This window comes from Sardina pilchardus, chromosome 7 (assembly GCF_963854185.1).
Source record: "Sardina pilchardus chromosome 7, fSarPil1.1, whole genome shotgun sequence".
Taxonomy (NCBI): Eukaryota; Metazoa; Chordata; class Actinopteri; order Clupeiformes; family Clupeidae; genus Sardina; species Sardina pilchardus.
This window is the reverse complement of record NC_085000.1, coordinates 24,839,145-24,855,332: the sequence shown is the minus strand read 5'-3', so window position 1 is coordinate 24,855,332 and position 16,188 is coordinate 24,839,145. Positions and strand designations below refer to the sequence as shown.

Sequence of the window (16,188 nt, the reverse complement as noted above, 5' to 3'; positions counted from 1 at the left end):
TTGCTTCATTCTCTAGCACTCCGACTAGGCTACTTGAATACTGCTGATGCAATTATATTTTTATATTAATCTGATTTAGAGTAGTCTATTGGAGGATGTGATCCATGCAGTTGTCTAACGAAAGGAGGATATAAGCACCATTTCTACTTGAAAATGACCTGATGAAACTCAAAATTAAGATACAAACAAAGTTTGATGTCCAAAATGAAAAAGAACAGGTACAAAGCAATAAAGTTTTCAATATAACATTTATTTCCCTCAACATGAGAAAATACTGTTTGACCGGTTATTTGGCAAGTAGGTAAAATCTGCAGTTTGTACAAGCTTAAAATTGCTCTGGAGCTCCATAGTATAAACAGGATCTAGAACTCAAGGAACTTTCTACAATAAATACAGGTTTGTGTGCTTCTGGGTGGAGAGGGGACTTTGAACAGGCTGTGGAAAAGAAAAAACAACACACATTGGGAGACCCTACCATATTACTTTTTTAAAAATCTTAACGTCACTACCTCACAAAGTCACAATCTCACCTTGGTTGTTTGTCTTTATAACCCTATTCAATAGTTTATCTTAAATAACAATTTCATCTCAAATCTTCAACCAATATATAATTTTATTTCTCTATTCTTTTTCTTTTAAAACGGTCCATAAATAAATTACATTTCTGTGTATCAAAAAAATGAGAATATATATTTTGCCATAGACGGTGTGTGTGCGCCGGTGCAAGTACACATACCAAGTGTATATGCATAGCTGTGCATATGCACACACAAACTGAGACACAAGCTAAAATACACTTTGTAGCAAGTCAGTTAAATTGATTTTTTTTACACATATGTACACATTTCTCTCTTCTTCATACCTTCAGGTAATTGAATTGATTTGCAAAAGGAGCGCAAAATTAAATTAGATCTCATATGGTATAAACAGACGTATATACATGAGTGTCTTTACAATATACAAAGTGGTTTTTGTAAAACGTCAAAAAGTAAAAAGCTACAATAAGAAAATGGCAGTGATCCTTTCAATGCTCGCGTGACTTATTGTCCATACTCTTAAAAACAAGGGGGCGTCTCTGGCAAACAAAACAACAGCTACCGCCCAATCTTCAGACGTGATCAACACCATCCCCAAATACATGAATGAATGCAGAAGAAACCGTCAACTAAAACACAAAAACCCCATCATCCATAAAAACATTCCCCTTCCCCACGGTACTGTCCGGCCATCATACCCAGTAAAGCGGACAGTCCCTTCACAAACAGATTCAGTCTTTTCCGGTGCAGACACAAAAACAGAACAGGGAAGCATTAAAGGCATGTTGGCGATGTTTGATTTCGTATTCTTGTTGTTTCCAACACTACGGGCCGGAATTGATGGCAGCAGCTATGGCTAAGGGTTCTCTGCAGCTTCTCTCAGCACTTCTCTCGGGAGGGGAGGGGGCGGGGGGGCAGGGGGGCAGGGGGTCTAGAGGTAATTTGAGGCGACAAAGCCGTGGTCGCCACGCACGCGACTCTGGTGCATCATGGCGCGGTTGTAGGCCAACTGAACGGACTTTCGGATGCTGGTCTTGCGGCCCTCCATCATGCGCAGCTTGTCGCCAGTGTCGTCCATGCCCAGGGGGATCAGCTTGTCCCGTGGCAACCACTGCCTGCAAGAGCACAGGAGGAAGGGTCAGTGGGCAGAGGCAACACCGTGGGGGGGGGGGGGGACAGAGCAAAACACAAAAGGACAGAGTGGGAGGGGTGAGAGAGGCTCCATGAGTGGTCCCCGATGGCAAAGCAAAATATGAAATATAAAAAGTTATAGTATAAAGTAGCAAACCATCACACCATCAACCATGTCCTGCACCTTTAGTGTGTGTAATGTCGTGATGTGCAATATGAGGGACTGACATGGACTCTAGGTTTTCTTAACAAATCTTCAAAACGTACCAAAACAAGCAATAAACCAAACCCGACCTTTTTTGTTAAAGTGGCATACTTGTTTCTTGCTTTTCAACCATTGTAAGGAAAAAACCCATAGCCTCCCAGCCCTACTGCACACGCCTCCCCTGTCCTCCAATGGCCTTACCAGGTCCTCTTGTTGTCGAAGAAGAGCACCAAGTAGAGGCGCTCCCCGGCCTCCTCCTGCCGGGCCTCTCCCAGACGGAGCACGTCCAGCGGGGGCACGGGGATGGGCACCCCGTTATGCAGCAGGCCCTCCTGGGGCATCTCTGGGTCAATGATCTGCAGAGACATGAGTCACCATGATTCAACCGTGATTCAGCCGTCTGGGAGGAGTTATTGACTGAGTCAAAAGATTCATATCTGACGGCACCGCCGGGATGTTCAACAACCGTTGGCAAATTGGGGAAAAACAACACAAAAAGAAAAATACATAGATCTTGACAGGCGATTGAACTTGAGGCACAATAACATTCTGGAATGGCTAGTTTGCTATTTAATTCTGTTTAGGTTTTGCTTTCAAGACAGTCAGTGCACATAGACAGCAAAACTGGCAAGTTTCCTGCATGAAAACCAGGTTGACAGACCCAACCCTACTGTACTGTGATGATGGGTGATGAATAGGAGGGTAAAGGCTCTCACCAGTGCAGGATAAGAGGGGTAGCCTCGACACTTGGCCCACACCAGATCTAGTGGCTCTAACTCGCCACTGTTTTCACAGGAAAGCACATCACCACCTAGAAAGGCCAAACAGCAAATCAGTGTTTCAAAGTTCACATGATCAACACATGTCCCGAGTGTCTACCGTCATTTCCCGACTATTAGCCGCAGCTTTTACATTGATTTTGCTCAATTTCTTCGGCTATGAGGTCACGGGGGCAGTTAATATGGTATTAATATGGTTTTGTTTCTTTTAATTTGTACAACGTGCCCATGTACACATCCCTGAAAGTGAGTTAATCCAATAAGACTACAGCTCCCTTTTAGCTACAGGTTAGCTATAGGCTAACTGGAACAACCCACTTCCAGTGAATTATGCTAAGCTAGTGCTAACTGCTAACAGTGTCAAAACGGGTTACTGCACCCATAAAGAAGAGGAGGGTATATGCATTTTCCTATGGTAAATAACAAATAAGCAAATCTTTCCTTCAAAAAAACACTTCACAGGTGAATATAGCACAAACAATAGTGTTTTAACTACTGGACTGATAAACACAAATGGACATAAAGTGTGTTGGTAAGTATTTTGAAATGAGTCGCCTCTTCTGGGAAGACTTGCTCTTACCTGATCCAGTGTAGTCCGAGTCTCCGTTCACTGTGTCCAGGAAGGGCACTTTGGACAGGGCCGGCTTCCCTCGGCTCTTCTTCGGTGGTGACGCACTATGGGTGTAGGAGAAAAGTTAATGGAGAACCAAATCAACTACCCTCTCTCATATCGAAATATAATGTGATGCTCTCTAACGCAGAAACATAGCACGAACAGAGAAATACAAAAGCAACATCGCTGATCCTAACTGTCTTTGTCCGTGTAGAATGGAAGGTGCTTACATTTCCCTGGGTATCGTTGGAGGCGAGCTGGATTCAGAATCGGAGCCGCCATCTTTGTGCTTTTTGAAACCATTTGTGAGACCTGAGGAGGAACTTGCTGAGGTTAATGTTCACATCTATACTTTCAGCAAGACATAAAAATGCAAAACTAGATAGATAAGATACTTTATTGACCCCCAAGGGGAAATTCAAGAAAATTCAACTAGTAGTCCACCACTAGGGTTCACAGGCATTACAGCAAGTGGGTGACACATCAGAGGATGTTTATATGCTCTCCACAAATGAGAGCAAAGGAAAACATGGGACAGGGAAAGTGAGAGACACAATGAAGGAAGGAAGAGTGTGTGTGTGTGCGTGCGTGTGTCCGTCAGTCAGAACCACTGACCTGCCTCTGGCGTGCGTTGAGGTGATGTGTCTCGGTGGCGTTCTGGGCTGCTGCCTCGACTCCGAGGCCTCCGCTTGGGAGGCGGAGGGGAGGGAGGGGTGGGGGTTGGGGGTTTGGTTGGGGTCGTGGGCACGGAAGTCAGAGGTGGGGGGGTCTGAAGGCAGTTCGAGGGGCTGATTGAGTCTGTACCTCCGTTTTGCAGCTGATTGTCTTTCTCTTTCTCCTTCTGCAACTTGGCTCCGTTTTTGGCCTTTTTGAAAAGGACAGAAGTCCGGCGGCCCACCCCACCTGTGACCCGGGGGGGTGTGGGCGTCTCGGGGGAAGAGAGCCCGTTGACCAGCCCAGGACCTTTGTCCGGTGTCTGGGGTGGCGTCTTTAGAGTCTCCTCCTCTTTGGTGCAGTTCTTAGTGATTGCCGGGGGCGTCACTGGCGTTTCTGAGCTCTCGCTGTTCAGTTTCAGGCGTTTGTTCGGACGGCTTGGGGTCCTGGGCTCCGTCGTCATCGGCCGCAGGGTGGGCGGGTCCTGGGGGGCGTCATCCCGTGGAGGGGGATGGGCCAATCCTGAGGGCTCCAGGGTTGGTGGGGGAGTGCACTTGGAATCCTCTGATAAGGAAAAAATGGAAGAAGCTTGAAATCAAATTATATTTTTCTATACTCATATACTACACTGCATAATATTATACTGCAATGTCTCAACCATAGCAAGATGTCAAAAATGTTTCCTCTTTCATCTCAATTTTTTTTTTTAGATATTTGAACACAACTATTTTATCATGCAGCAAATTAAATAGAACCCTTCACTGTAAGGTTACAGTATCCTGTACATCCAAACCACATTACGGTAAGTCTTCCAATGACTAAATGACATGAAATATGTGTTTTCAGTCATAGATAGTTCCTTAGAGAAGCTTGTTGTTTAATCAAAATGGGGTGGGGTGGGGAGGGGGGGACATCAAAGCTCTCACCTTTATCAGATCCAGACAGCGTGTGGTCTCCCTCTTTCTCCCTCTCCTCCTCGTCGTCATCGTCGTCCTCGTCCTCCTCCTTGATGTCCCCGTTGAGCGTGTGGCGTGCGGACGACTGGCCCTGGCGGAAGCGCACGTTGTGGATCTCGCGGCGCAGCAGGCGGACGCGGCGTGCGCGCGCTCCGCTCGAGCGCATGGACGTCACCATGTCCAGCTTGTCCAGCAGCTCGCGCAGCTGCTCCTCGGCCGACATGTGCACGCGGTTCTCCGGCTCCAGCAGAGAGTCCACTGCAGAGGGCAAGACAGCAGAACACAGCAATGACCACGCAGAACAGACACAAGCCCTACAGCAGAACACAGCAATGACCACGCAGAACAGACACAAACCCTGCAGCAGAACACAACAATGACCACACAGAACTGACACAAGCCCTACAGCAGAACACAGCAATGACCACACAGAACAGACACAAGCCCTACAGCAGAACACAGCAATGACCACACAGAACAGACACAAGCCCTACAGCAGAACACGGCAGTGACCACACAGAACTGGCACAAACCCTGCAGTACGGTGTACATTTTAGGACATCCTCAGACAGGTGTCAGACTCAGGAAAACATCAGTCATCCTCAGACAACGCTGTGTCAGCATCAGGAAAACCTGTCATCCTCAGACAAAACTCTGACGCAGCGTTGTCTGAGGATGGCAGAGGTTTTCCTGACGCTGACACAGTTTTGTCTGAGGATGACAAGGTTTTTCTGACGCTGAGGCAGTTTTGTCTGAAGATGACGGTTGTTTTCTGAGGATGTCCTAAAATGTACACCGTACTGCAGAGAACTCCACGGCATACAACTTTGCTGCTGTGCACACCAAAAGCAACCAAATAAGAAGAAAAAATAACAAGCTATTTCGCATTCAACAACAGTCCACTGGCTTTGCAAAGGGTTTTAGCCAGACCCCGACTTTCTAATCAGTGCTGTCTGGGGATTAAAATGGTAGGTTATGCAAGATCATACCCCTTGGACTATCAGAGTAGAAAAATCTGTCTTATCAATGTATCCATCTCTTTCAATCAAACCTGTGTTACAGTCGGAGTGCAAATGTCCATATATGGGACTGGACACAGCACAAAGACTACTGAACCAAACAGGAGACCACTGACACTCAAACATGAGTGGAGCATGATTTTTCAACACGATTAGTCAGTGATTTTGAAAACACAATCAATTTCTTAACCTTTAAAAAAAAAACAAAAAAAAACAGTGAATTAAACTGAATTTTAAATACAATTTGATTTGACTTCATGCTCCCATGGAATGGACTGTAAGGTAACTCTACACCCCATTCACACTAGCAGAGAATTTAGCAGCTCTGGCATTTGGCTTTCGCAGTACTCCCCCAATGTCTGCATTTTCTCACAGAAATTTCACACCTTTCCACCGAAACGGCACATTTTGCTGCTGAAACGGCTCGCTTCACTGAGAACTGCTCCACCTCTGCGGGGTCTGCATGTGTGTGTGTGTGTGAGAGAGAGTGTGTGAGTGGGTCACTCACCGTCCTCCCAGGTGCAGCGGTAGTAGTCCGTCTTCTGCGGAGACTCCTGCAGGTGCATGCCCGTGCTGGGGTCCAGGCCCGCGTTCTGGGCCTGCCTCTGAGCCTGCCGCAGGATGGCGCCCCCTAGGTCTCGCAGGCGCACTGCAGCCCGGTGGAAGACGGTGTCCTTGTTGTTGTACGTGAGGCAGTTGGAGATCATCAGGTTGAAGTCCACCTCCATGTCAGCGATGGTGTGGTACTTGTGGGCTTCCAACTTCGAGCGCATGGTGGAAAAGTCCATTGGATGAGCGATAAACTCCAAGTAGTCAGGGACCTGAGACAAAATGATAATTAAGTAACATTTCTCAAAAACAGGGGCCATTTTTGAAAAACTAATACAAACGCTGACTACAGTCAGTCTTGATAAGGAATTATAACCAGCAATACATTATTTACCGTAATAGCAAAACCAATAACGCACTGCCAATATCAGTGTGGCAGCAACTCCATCAGACTAATAAACATTGATTACAGCATGCTCGTGTTTAATGACAACATTTCAACACCCTTCAGACGGAGCCGAGGGGTGTTCTATGAAGCGAGGCCACTGGCTTACCCTGATGACCTTGAGAGAAGCGGCTGGCCTCTAAAAGAACAATGCAACAAAAGCATCTATTGTTTCGAACGTGCCGTGTTCTTTTGAGATCCGCGGTTACTCCTGAAGTTAACAGGATAAGCCAGTGATCTTGCTTCGTAGTATAGCCCTCAGACGAATGAGCAAATGAGCTGTTCAGACAAACATCCCAGTAGCGATCCAGTAGGATCTTCACCAAACTGCACTAATGCATTACATTTTCGTAATTCAGTTTACATCCTATTTGTGCTGTATGTTTGTGTTGTGTTTAATGTTGCATGTTTATCCCCTCTAACTAGGTGCTGCCATTCTTGGCCAGAGTTCACTTGGAAAAGAGACCTCTGTCTCAATGTGACTACCCTGGTTAAACAAAGGATAAATACTAAATAATGAAAAAAAAAATAATAATAAAATAAAAAGACAATATGCAAATACACAAAACAGCAACAAACATGCAGATGGACAGAAGGACTGGGACGGACAGACAGGGCGGGCACACAAACAAACAAACAGTAGTGGCGGGCCTGTGTCCCCACTGACCTCCTTGAGGCTGACGGGCTCGGTGAAGATCTGCGCCGTGTCCTTCTCCTGCAGCTGCTCCAGTGCGGAGCGCAGCAGCACCAGGGACGGGGTCAGCTGCATCTCCAGGGCAGCCTGGTGCACCTTCACCTGAGGGCAGAGAGGTCACGGAAAGGTCAAACCAACAAACTTGAGGGTATGAGTGTTCTTGACTAGTCCTGTGGGAGGGTGTGAGTGGGACATTACCTTCAGCACAAAAAAAAAACAAAAACAGACAGATATTCTAATTTCCAGTATTTTCCATGATCATTATCATCACCGCATTTTGGCAACTCAACCTTCCAGAGATTTCCGCTGCCACACTTTTTAGGCTTTCGCATCCAATAATGCTGGTGGTACAGTTATTTTCCCCAGCTCTCTTCAATGTGTATGTATGTGTGTGTGTGTGTGTGTGTGTGCACGCTTTTGTGTGATACCTGTTCTCTCTTGAGCTTCTCCCTCTTGCGGATGAGCTCCACCAACAGTCTGGCTCTCTCCAGGTCGTGCCTCAGTTTCTGCCAGTATTTCCTCTCCTCCCGCACAGCGCTCACCTTCTCATCCGGCTCCTTCTGGAATACAAATGAAGCACACTCATTCATACAGATATCATACACGTACTGCGTCTTCATAGTCTTTAACCATTAAATTAAACATTAATAAACACCTTTAGGGTACTGCTCATACTCAGAGACAATGTTAGGGCTGCAGCTATCGATTCTTTTTGCAATCGAGAATTCTAGCGATTATCTCGTCAATTAATCGAGATAAAAAATCGGATAAAAAAATGATTTCGCATTATTGAGTGCAATTTATTAACATGCACTTAAGTCACTTCAAAGTAATTGAATAGACTCACAACATTTAGCTACAGCCTCTACAAATACTGCAAGTTCTAACTAGCGAATACATTAAATTAGCTAACATCTATGTTTATGCTGCCTCGTGTCAGCTACGCTTGGTGAGCTGGTGCGAACAACTGGATGCTTTCGATTCAGATGTTGAATCATTGTTGACGTGCTGTTGTGAAGAGAATTTGCCTTGATATTTTTTGTAATCGAAGTTACTATCGAGTAACCGAGTATCCAATGAGTTGATAAAACAGCTACATTTCAGATACCTGAATATATCCTTGACCTAGATTGTATGGTCCATCACAAACAGAATATTTCACTACACACTACCAACAACCAACTTACCTGTTCTGCATTTCTCTGAGACTGAAGATTAGAGTGCAGCCGACGAATCAAAGGCACCCCATTTCGTGACTGACGCTTCAGTAACCAATAGTTGTGAAGTCTCTGTAGGAACTGGTTCTTTCTCTGGATGATGATTCCTTTACATACTTTGTTCAACCTGTGACAAATTTCAGTGACGTCAATTAAAAAACAATGGGAAAAAAATGGCTAATTATGCCTAATCAAATGCAGGAAGGCATTTAACACTTAGGCTAACAGACAAACCAAATACCAAACATTCATCATGCTAGAGGGAAGGGAACACATTCTCATGCACCACAGTGCACAGTAATTGGACTTAAGAGTGCAAGCCCAATAAAAGCATACGTGTGTGCTCTATTTTCTTTTGACAACCAATGGTGCCTCACATTTATCACCTGCGTACTTTTTTTCTTGCCAGGCTTTATGTCAGTCACTCAGTGAAGTCTAAACTGCACAATAATCATGTGATAACAAGTGTCTAGAAAATGAATATGATGCATTATTGTGGTTTATACTTTACTATCCACGATATTCCGCAGCCAACAATGGGGGTCACCATGACACCGAAAACCGTTATCTATTTCCGGCGAAGCTGCGTTGTATCTATTTTAACGTGACGGTTGATAGTGCTTAACATATCATAATGCATGTAAAAGTAAACGTTTCTATTTTATATTGGTTATATATGATGTAGTATATCCATGCTGAGGGCAGAATTGTCAACATTTCGAAAGAAATCTAAGTTGAAGCATATTCTAGTTAGCTACCGAGAACGCACATGTAAACAGAATGAACGGAAGTTGAAAACAGTATCGGAACGATACATCTTTCCGGGTTAAGGAATAAGGTGGATACATTAAGATAACGAGGCACATTACGGCAGCTGACCTGTGGCTGGGAATCTGGGACACGGTGACCAGCGGCGAGGCCACTTTCTTGGCCGCCACCTCCTGGTTCTTCTTCCCTTTCTTCTTGTCCTGCTGCTGCTGTTTGGACTCCTTCTTGCCGCCCTTCTTCTGCTTCTTCAGGTGCGGGGCCTGCGTGTAGGCGCTGCACCCGCGCTGGGCCCGGCTCCCCAGCACCCGGCCGGACTCCTCGTCGTCCGACGCCTGCCGGTCGTGCGCCGGCGGCGAGTGCGCCTCGCAGAACGCCGTCTTCTTGACGGAGAAGGTGGTGCCGTTGACGGTGGTCTCGCGCACCGGGTCGATCTTCATGAAGAGGCCGGCGCGCTGCGCGCACGTCACGTGGAACGCCGTGTAGCAGTTGGCCTTGTGGCACTGGATGGAGGCGCCGCGCCCCTTCTGCTTGCACAGGTAGCAGGTGAGCTTCCAGCGTGCCGGCGGGATGTTGTCCACGCCCTCCACGGGCTCCAGGAAGACCGTGTTGGCGAAGCACACCTCGGGGATCCAGATGGCGCAGACCACGTGCGCCCAGCGCCCGTCGCTGGTCTGCTTGAAGGCGCCGCCGCGGTTGGGGCAGAGCACGCAGTCGACGGGCCGCGCGGGCGACTGCAGGCAGCAGCGGCACAGCCACTGGCCCTCGGGGATGTACGGCACGCCGTAGCACTCCTGGTGCACGGCCAGGTTGCAGATGTCGCAGAAGAGGATCACGTTGCTGTTGAGGCACTCGTCGTCCAGGCACACGCAGCAGAAGGCGTCCTCGTCGATGGCGCTCTGCGCCGACGCCTGGCTCCGCGACTCCAGGAACGACTCGTTCTCCAGCCGGTCCATCAGCAGCTCGAAGACGTCCGGCGACACCGCCGTCTGGTGGTCCGAGGAGCGCTTGTCGTTCACCATCTCCAGCCACGCCGTGTCCTCGTCGTCCATGTCGTACTCGGCGTCGGCCTCCTGCTCCTCGACCGATTTCTCGATGTAGCGGTAGTAGGCGGTGGGCAGTGGGGTGGCCTCGACGGGGGAGAAGGTGTCCACTTCGCGGAACGTGGGCTCGGGGAGCTGGCTGGGGCCGTGGGGCTGCGCGTGGGACTGAGCGTGAGCGCTGTTGTTCTGGGACGTAGCGGAGGACGAGAGCGAGTGCTTGCTGTCTTTCCTGCGGCCTCTGTTCCCCGTCGGTTTGCGTCCGGGAGTCGCCACGGCGACCGGGGCAGGCTGCTCGCTGTTCTCCTTGTTGCTGTTGCACTCAGCGATGTCCTGGGCGGTCATCTCGTCCTCGGTGATGACCGGGAGCGGGTCGAAGATGTTGATGCGGTGAAGCCGTCCATCCAGGTCCACCTCCACCATCTTCTGCGACTGGGCGTAGGTCAGCGTCTCCCGAGCCGGAGACACCTTAAGGTTGCCGTGGGGGGATGAGGGACGCTGCTGACTGGCCCCTCGCCCCCCCGGTCCCGCCCCTCGGACAGCTGCATCTGCCCGCTGCCTGCCTCCCAAACCCCCGGCTGGGTTTCCCCTCCTGCGTGGCCTTCTCATGGGCCCCTGACCACACACCTGTCTGTGCCTCTACCTACACCTGCACAAAATAAAAAGTACAACATGTAATTCACTACATGCTAAAAAAGAAATCAGTCCTTAAGTGACAGTAACCTTCCTATCACATAGCCAAATCCAACATTTCCTGCCTTCCGATGCCTTCATAGAAGGAAATGAGCTGAGAACGTGTTAAATGTGTACAATATTTTGTCAAAAACTATTTTACCTTTTAGAAGCAAAATGTATTATCACTTAATAATGTAAAAACACAAATTACACTACTCTTTGTCAGATAATGATTAGTTTATTGGCACAATATTTGATCACTTTGTAAAGAAATTGCTTAACATAAGACACCCTGTACTCCTAGAGATATATTGATAACTTTAATCATAAACATATCACACATATGCAAACAAGTAAAAAACAAACACAATTTCAAGTCTCTGTGAAAGTGTTAGTCAACTGCATTGTCTCGGCACAAAGGTTGTTGTACATAGTTATGGCAGTGGGCAGGAATGATTGTCTAAAACGGTCCTTCTTACAGCGAAGTTTTCAGGAAAAATACACATGGCCTAAATCGCTAAAATGACTTGACATTAAGATCTATAGTTGGTTTTATGTTGTGGCTTCATAGTCCCACGTGTGTTCACTAAATCACGGACAACTAAGAAGTCTGTTCCTTTAAATTTATGGCGCGCTCGGTTTAAGAGGCGGAAGCGGTCACGGATCAGCCGGGTATCTGCAAATATTCTACTTTTTAGGGGATAGTCTCGAAAAGACTATACATCTCTTCTAAACCTGTTCTTAAGTGCAAACGTCAAAAACGCTAACGTCAAATATGGCATCTGAGTAGTCACACTACGGAGAGTAGATTTTACAGCTTGCAGCTGCTAAATGTAACTTCTTAGCTAACTAGATAGCCAACACTCAACCAACGCTTGATTGATGCGCGTCTTCAATGCCAACTTTGTCTGTCTGCCATCAAACGTCCAACTATATCCAACTTCTGGTCCCATTACGTGTAATTTCAAGAAAAGTACAAATATTATAGCATGTATCAGATCAGATAGACAACAACTCGTAGTTTAACTAGGAAGCTGATGTTAGTTGGGAATGCAACCGTTGAATGTGATGAATGTGCTGAAAAGCTAGCTAGCCAAGTAGCACAGCTACCTACACTCGTTTACCAAGCCAAACAGAATTATTCTGCGTGCAAAACATTCTGCTGTACGTTTCAAAAGTGTCATAGTCATATAGCATACTCACCGATGTCATCCAAATTGGCTGTAAATCAACTGTGTTCTCGATCGCAAACTAGCTGGTTATTTTCAAAACGGTGGATAGCTTTCCCCTTTTAGCTAACAGTAACAGCGGCGTATCTGCACAAAACCAACCAATCGGTGCCTACTTTTCTGTATAGCCAATGTCAAATACGAAGTAATAAAACAGGTATTAACACATAGTGTCCGATATATATCACCCACAAGAGTGGCACTTCGATTACTCTCCGATTTGAGTTCACTTTTCGGATCAAGGCGAAACTCAAAGTGTGTTTTTATTTTTGCTATTCTTGGAGGCGGGGCTAACATTAGCTTGTTAGCCAGATCAGTGGGGGTAGGAACTCTAGACCTACTTTGAATTCAATAAAATAATCGAAGATTAGTCAGTATAAATCCTTCAATAGAGGACGAAGTTAAACCACAAATCGGTGTCGCTACTTAAGTTGCTCTTCCAGTTACATAACTGTTAATAATTACTGCTCACATTTCTCTGAAATTTAGACATCCAATTTCTTCAGAACTTTACCAACCTGACTCCATGGATAACCAATCATCATTCTGCATACAAGCATGGAGCCAGGCTTTGACCAATCACAGAGAAGACAAGTGTTGCCTTTGGAGCAGTTTAGGTTGCGCGCTCTCAATTCTAGAACGAAGTGTCAGCCATTTTTTATCGTTTACATGTACTTAAGAAATTTCCACAACATTCACGAGTTCCTCTTGAGCAAGCAATTATATTACAGGCCACCCTAATCAACCACTAAAGCCAACGTTAAATTCTGCAACGACGTACAAACCAAGGACAGATCTAACAACAAATGACACGAACACCTACCTACTTTAGTGGTATGTTAACTGAGGAGCTAGCTTGTGTAGCGAAGTTACTGCTAACGACAGGCATAAACCATCACGAGTTTCTCGCTAGAAAGCTAGCACACCACTTGATAACGTATTATTTAGCCGGGCAAGTGTTTGCTCTTGACTTATTAGCAGACTGCATTGCACCTGACATTGACAATCGTATGGTGAAACATTATATTATAAACCAAGCCAGGTTTGTTCATTCACAGCACGCTAACTAACGTTTAACGTTAGCTACAACTTAGTTAGTAAACCCATCTTAACTTACCTTGCGTGTCAACCACGGTTCGACAACCGGGCGTAAACTCCTAGCAAGCACAACTACAGCTAGCTAACTAGCTAAACCCTATTTCGCGCTAGCTACCTTGCGGCGCCCGGTCCACAAAGCCGGCAATTTTTGGTGATAAAACGTCCTCTGCACTTCAGTCCTCCATTATGCATTCGACCAAACGTTTTCTGTGGAAACATGAATCCCTAGATGTTTATTTTGACAGCTGTTAAACTGTTTAACTGTCGTGGTTACTGAGCGTGAAATTGATGCTACTTGCTAACTCAAATGTAACAGTTACTGCCTTAGCAAGCTAGCTGTGGCTACGGATAGAGAGAGCTTTCAGTCAAGATAGCCAGAACACGCCCCTTAGGAAGAGAAAAGCAACCTCTCGGGTAACAGCTGTGCAAGCGTGGTGATCCTATTAAAATTTTGGAACAAAACTGGTCAAATTATCAAGGCATACCTGTGTCACACACGGGTTGCTGCATATCTTATGTTGACTCTCCACAATGCCGTTCGTCTAGTGACAAATTGTCTTCGTGCAGCTCACAACTCGCCATACATTACCACTAGTAACATGAGCCTACGCACAGCTCACCCATCGTGAACTAACGACCCCAAAGAAACTGGATGGGGACCAAAACATTCCCATACTGACCTACTGTCAGTAAGCTACAAACAGGGATGACCCAAGCCACACTCCCTATGTTATACTGACGCAAACGTTGAGTTAATTGCCATAGTCTATTGGGGTGGATCATATGGGAATAGCTATCAATGTGTCCTGTAGGCTATGCAACAATTTTAACCAACGTAATTTCACGTTGAGCTAACAACTGCGAGGTGACACAAATGTTTTGTTCTGGTAGAGTTGTAAAGGGAGACAAGTAGCCGTCAGTGTGGGTAGGCTATCGCCTAATCGGTCTACCTCTATTTATGACCCAAGCCTATGAAGACTTTGTTATGCATGCAAACTTGTTTTGCCTCACCAGGAAATTTGCATTTCAAATGTTAGCGCCTGTTTCCCAACTTTTGAAAGGACACTTTGGTAGTCTAACCTCTTAAGTGTTTTGTGCGCTTTTCATGATAGCCTAACTGGTAAAACTACATGAATATTGGCAGTGGTGGAATCAAATGTAACAAAGTATTTCGTTACTGTAAGATAATTGTAGCACATTTCCCATGTAGTATCTGTACTTTACATAGAATAGGTTACTTTTGACTTTTACTCCGTTACTTTTTGCAACAATTATCTATACTTTCTACAATAGTAGCCTATAATTTCTTTTGCATGTTATTCATGGGTTTCATCAGGTCCCTTTTCACAGGTGTATTAATCAAGCACCATGCAGTCTGCATTGATAATCAAGGTGCTTGATTGTATACACCTGTGGAAAGGGACCTGATGAAACCCATGAATACTTTTTCTCCGACAAAATGCCTACCCATGGATGTGCACAGACGCAGTCGCTACGCTACGGCAGATATCCGTCACTTTATATCCAAATAGAGGCCCTATCACCGTAGATCCCGAAGGGGAAATGTAGGCTAACCTAGGCGCATAGAAAAACAACCTATCGCGTTTATTTTTACTTTGTCAGCGGGATATCAATGAGTCCGCGAGCAGAGATGTGGATGTCATAGCAGGTGGATTACGAAACTTGGGAATTCAAATTCCAGTTATGTTCAAATTTAGCCTATAATGCAGAGGCATATGGTCCCCCCCGTCTCTCAGTGTCGTTAACATGAACAATGAGACAGCTAACTGTATGTTGCATTTTAGCATGGAAATATACAAATACGTGAATAAGGTGACGCAAATAGGCAGACATGATGCCTATTCATGGTTTTCATCGGGTCCCCATATCCACTGGTGGGTTAATCAAGCACTGTACTCCAAGTACACTCCATGTACAGTCTGCATTCATATATTCTATGTGCTTGGTTTTATACACCTGTGGAAAGGGACCTGATGAAACCCATGAATAACCTGAAGGCTAATGAATAACTTCAGACAACAGGTGCATTACTCCTAAATTGGCAGCACGGGGAGTTTCAAAATAGCTCCATCTGTATTCTACTGGGACTAGCCTAATGCTGTTACCCTCAACATTAGCCTATTGGTTTTAACAAACTAAAAAGCACAATCGGCATAGCCTAGGATGCAGGTTATACACATTTCAACTTTGCCAAGAAAACCTATACTTTATTTAATGCTAGCTTGAAATAGTGTTTATTACCTGGTCTGGTCCAACAAATAGGCCTACTCGTAACATAGACTATAGGCTTAGTAAGATCTGAAGAATGTCCAAACCAAAATGTGAAAAAGAAAGAAGTCATACAGATGGCAAACACTCACAAAATAATCTTACTATAATGAAAATAGCCCTCCTCCCAACTCACGCACATCCACCACCAGGCTTCATTAGGGGTTGGTGCCCCTTGCTCAGGTAAGAGCAGTAGCCCCTCCAAATGTCTGTACGTGTCCCACCCTACATTTTTGAACCCAACTGCAGCATAAGGCAAACAGCAGCCATAGACAGCAAAAGAAACGCAGCAGC

At 45.9% G+C, this 16,188-nt stretch overlaps 1 protein-coding gene across 5 annotated transcripts; it reads right to left on the bottom strand.

Moving 5' to 3' along the window:
- Positions 1-229: 229 nt before the first annotated feature.
- Positions 230-14,272, bottom strand: brpf3b (bromodomain and PHD finger containing, 3b). 5 transcript variants are annotated; one of them, XM_062541435.1, is made up of 14 exons: positions 14,091-14,271; positions 13,625-13,812; positions 9,678-11,252; positions 8,769-8,925; positions 8,010-8,141; positions 7,555-7,683; positions 6,402-6,714; positions 4,845-5,132; positions 3,880-4,482; positions 3,495-3,576; positions 3,232-3,326; positions 2,589-2,683; positions 2,074-2,228; positions 230-1,651 (listed from the first exon to the last, which is right to left on the bottom strand). In XM_062541435.1, the coding sequence occupies exons 3-14, from the start codon at positions 11,210-11,212 to the stop codon at positions 1,468-1,470; spliced, it is 3,768 nt and encodes a 1,255-aa protein (XP_062397419.1). In that variant the 5' UTR covers positions 11,213-11,252; positions 13,625-13,812; positions 14,091-14,271; the 3' UTR covers positions 230-1,467. The 5 variants fall into 5 exon arrangements, with proteins under 5 accessions (XP_062397419.1, XP_062397421.1, XP_062397422.1 ...); XM_062541437.1 differs by lacking the exon at positions 13,625-13,812 and having other exon boundaries at positions 14,091-14,272; XM_062541438.1 differs by lacking the exon at positions 14,091-14,271 and having other exon boundaries at positions 13,721-13,966.
- Positions 14,273-16,188: the final 1,916 nt, after the last annotated feature.

Bases quoted from the DNA above. Each gene is read 5' to 3' on its own strand.
- brpf3b (XM_062541437.1), bottom strand. From the start codon at position 11,212: ATGAGAAGGCCACGCAGGAGGGGAAACCCAGCCGGGGGTTTGGGAGGC. The intron at 8,142-8,768 runs GTAAGTTGGTTG...TTTGTATTCCAG, and splicing joins CTCAGAGAAATGCAGAACAG to AAGGAGCCGGATGAGAAGGT. The intron at 3,327-3,494 runs GTAAGCACCTTC...CTACACCCATAG, and splicing joins CCAACGATACCCAGGGAAAT to TGCGTCACCACCGAAGAAGA.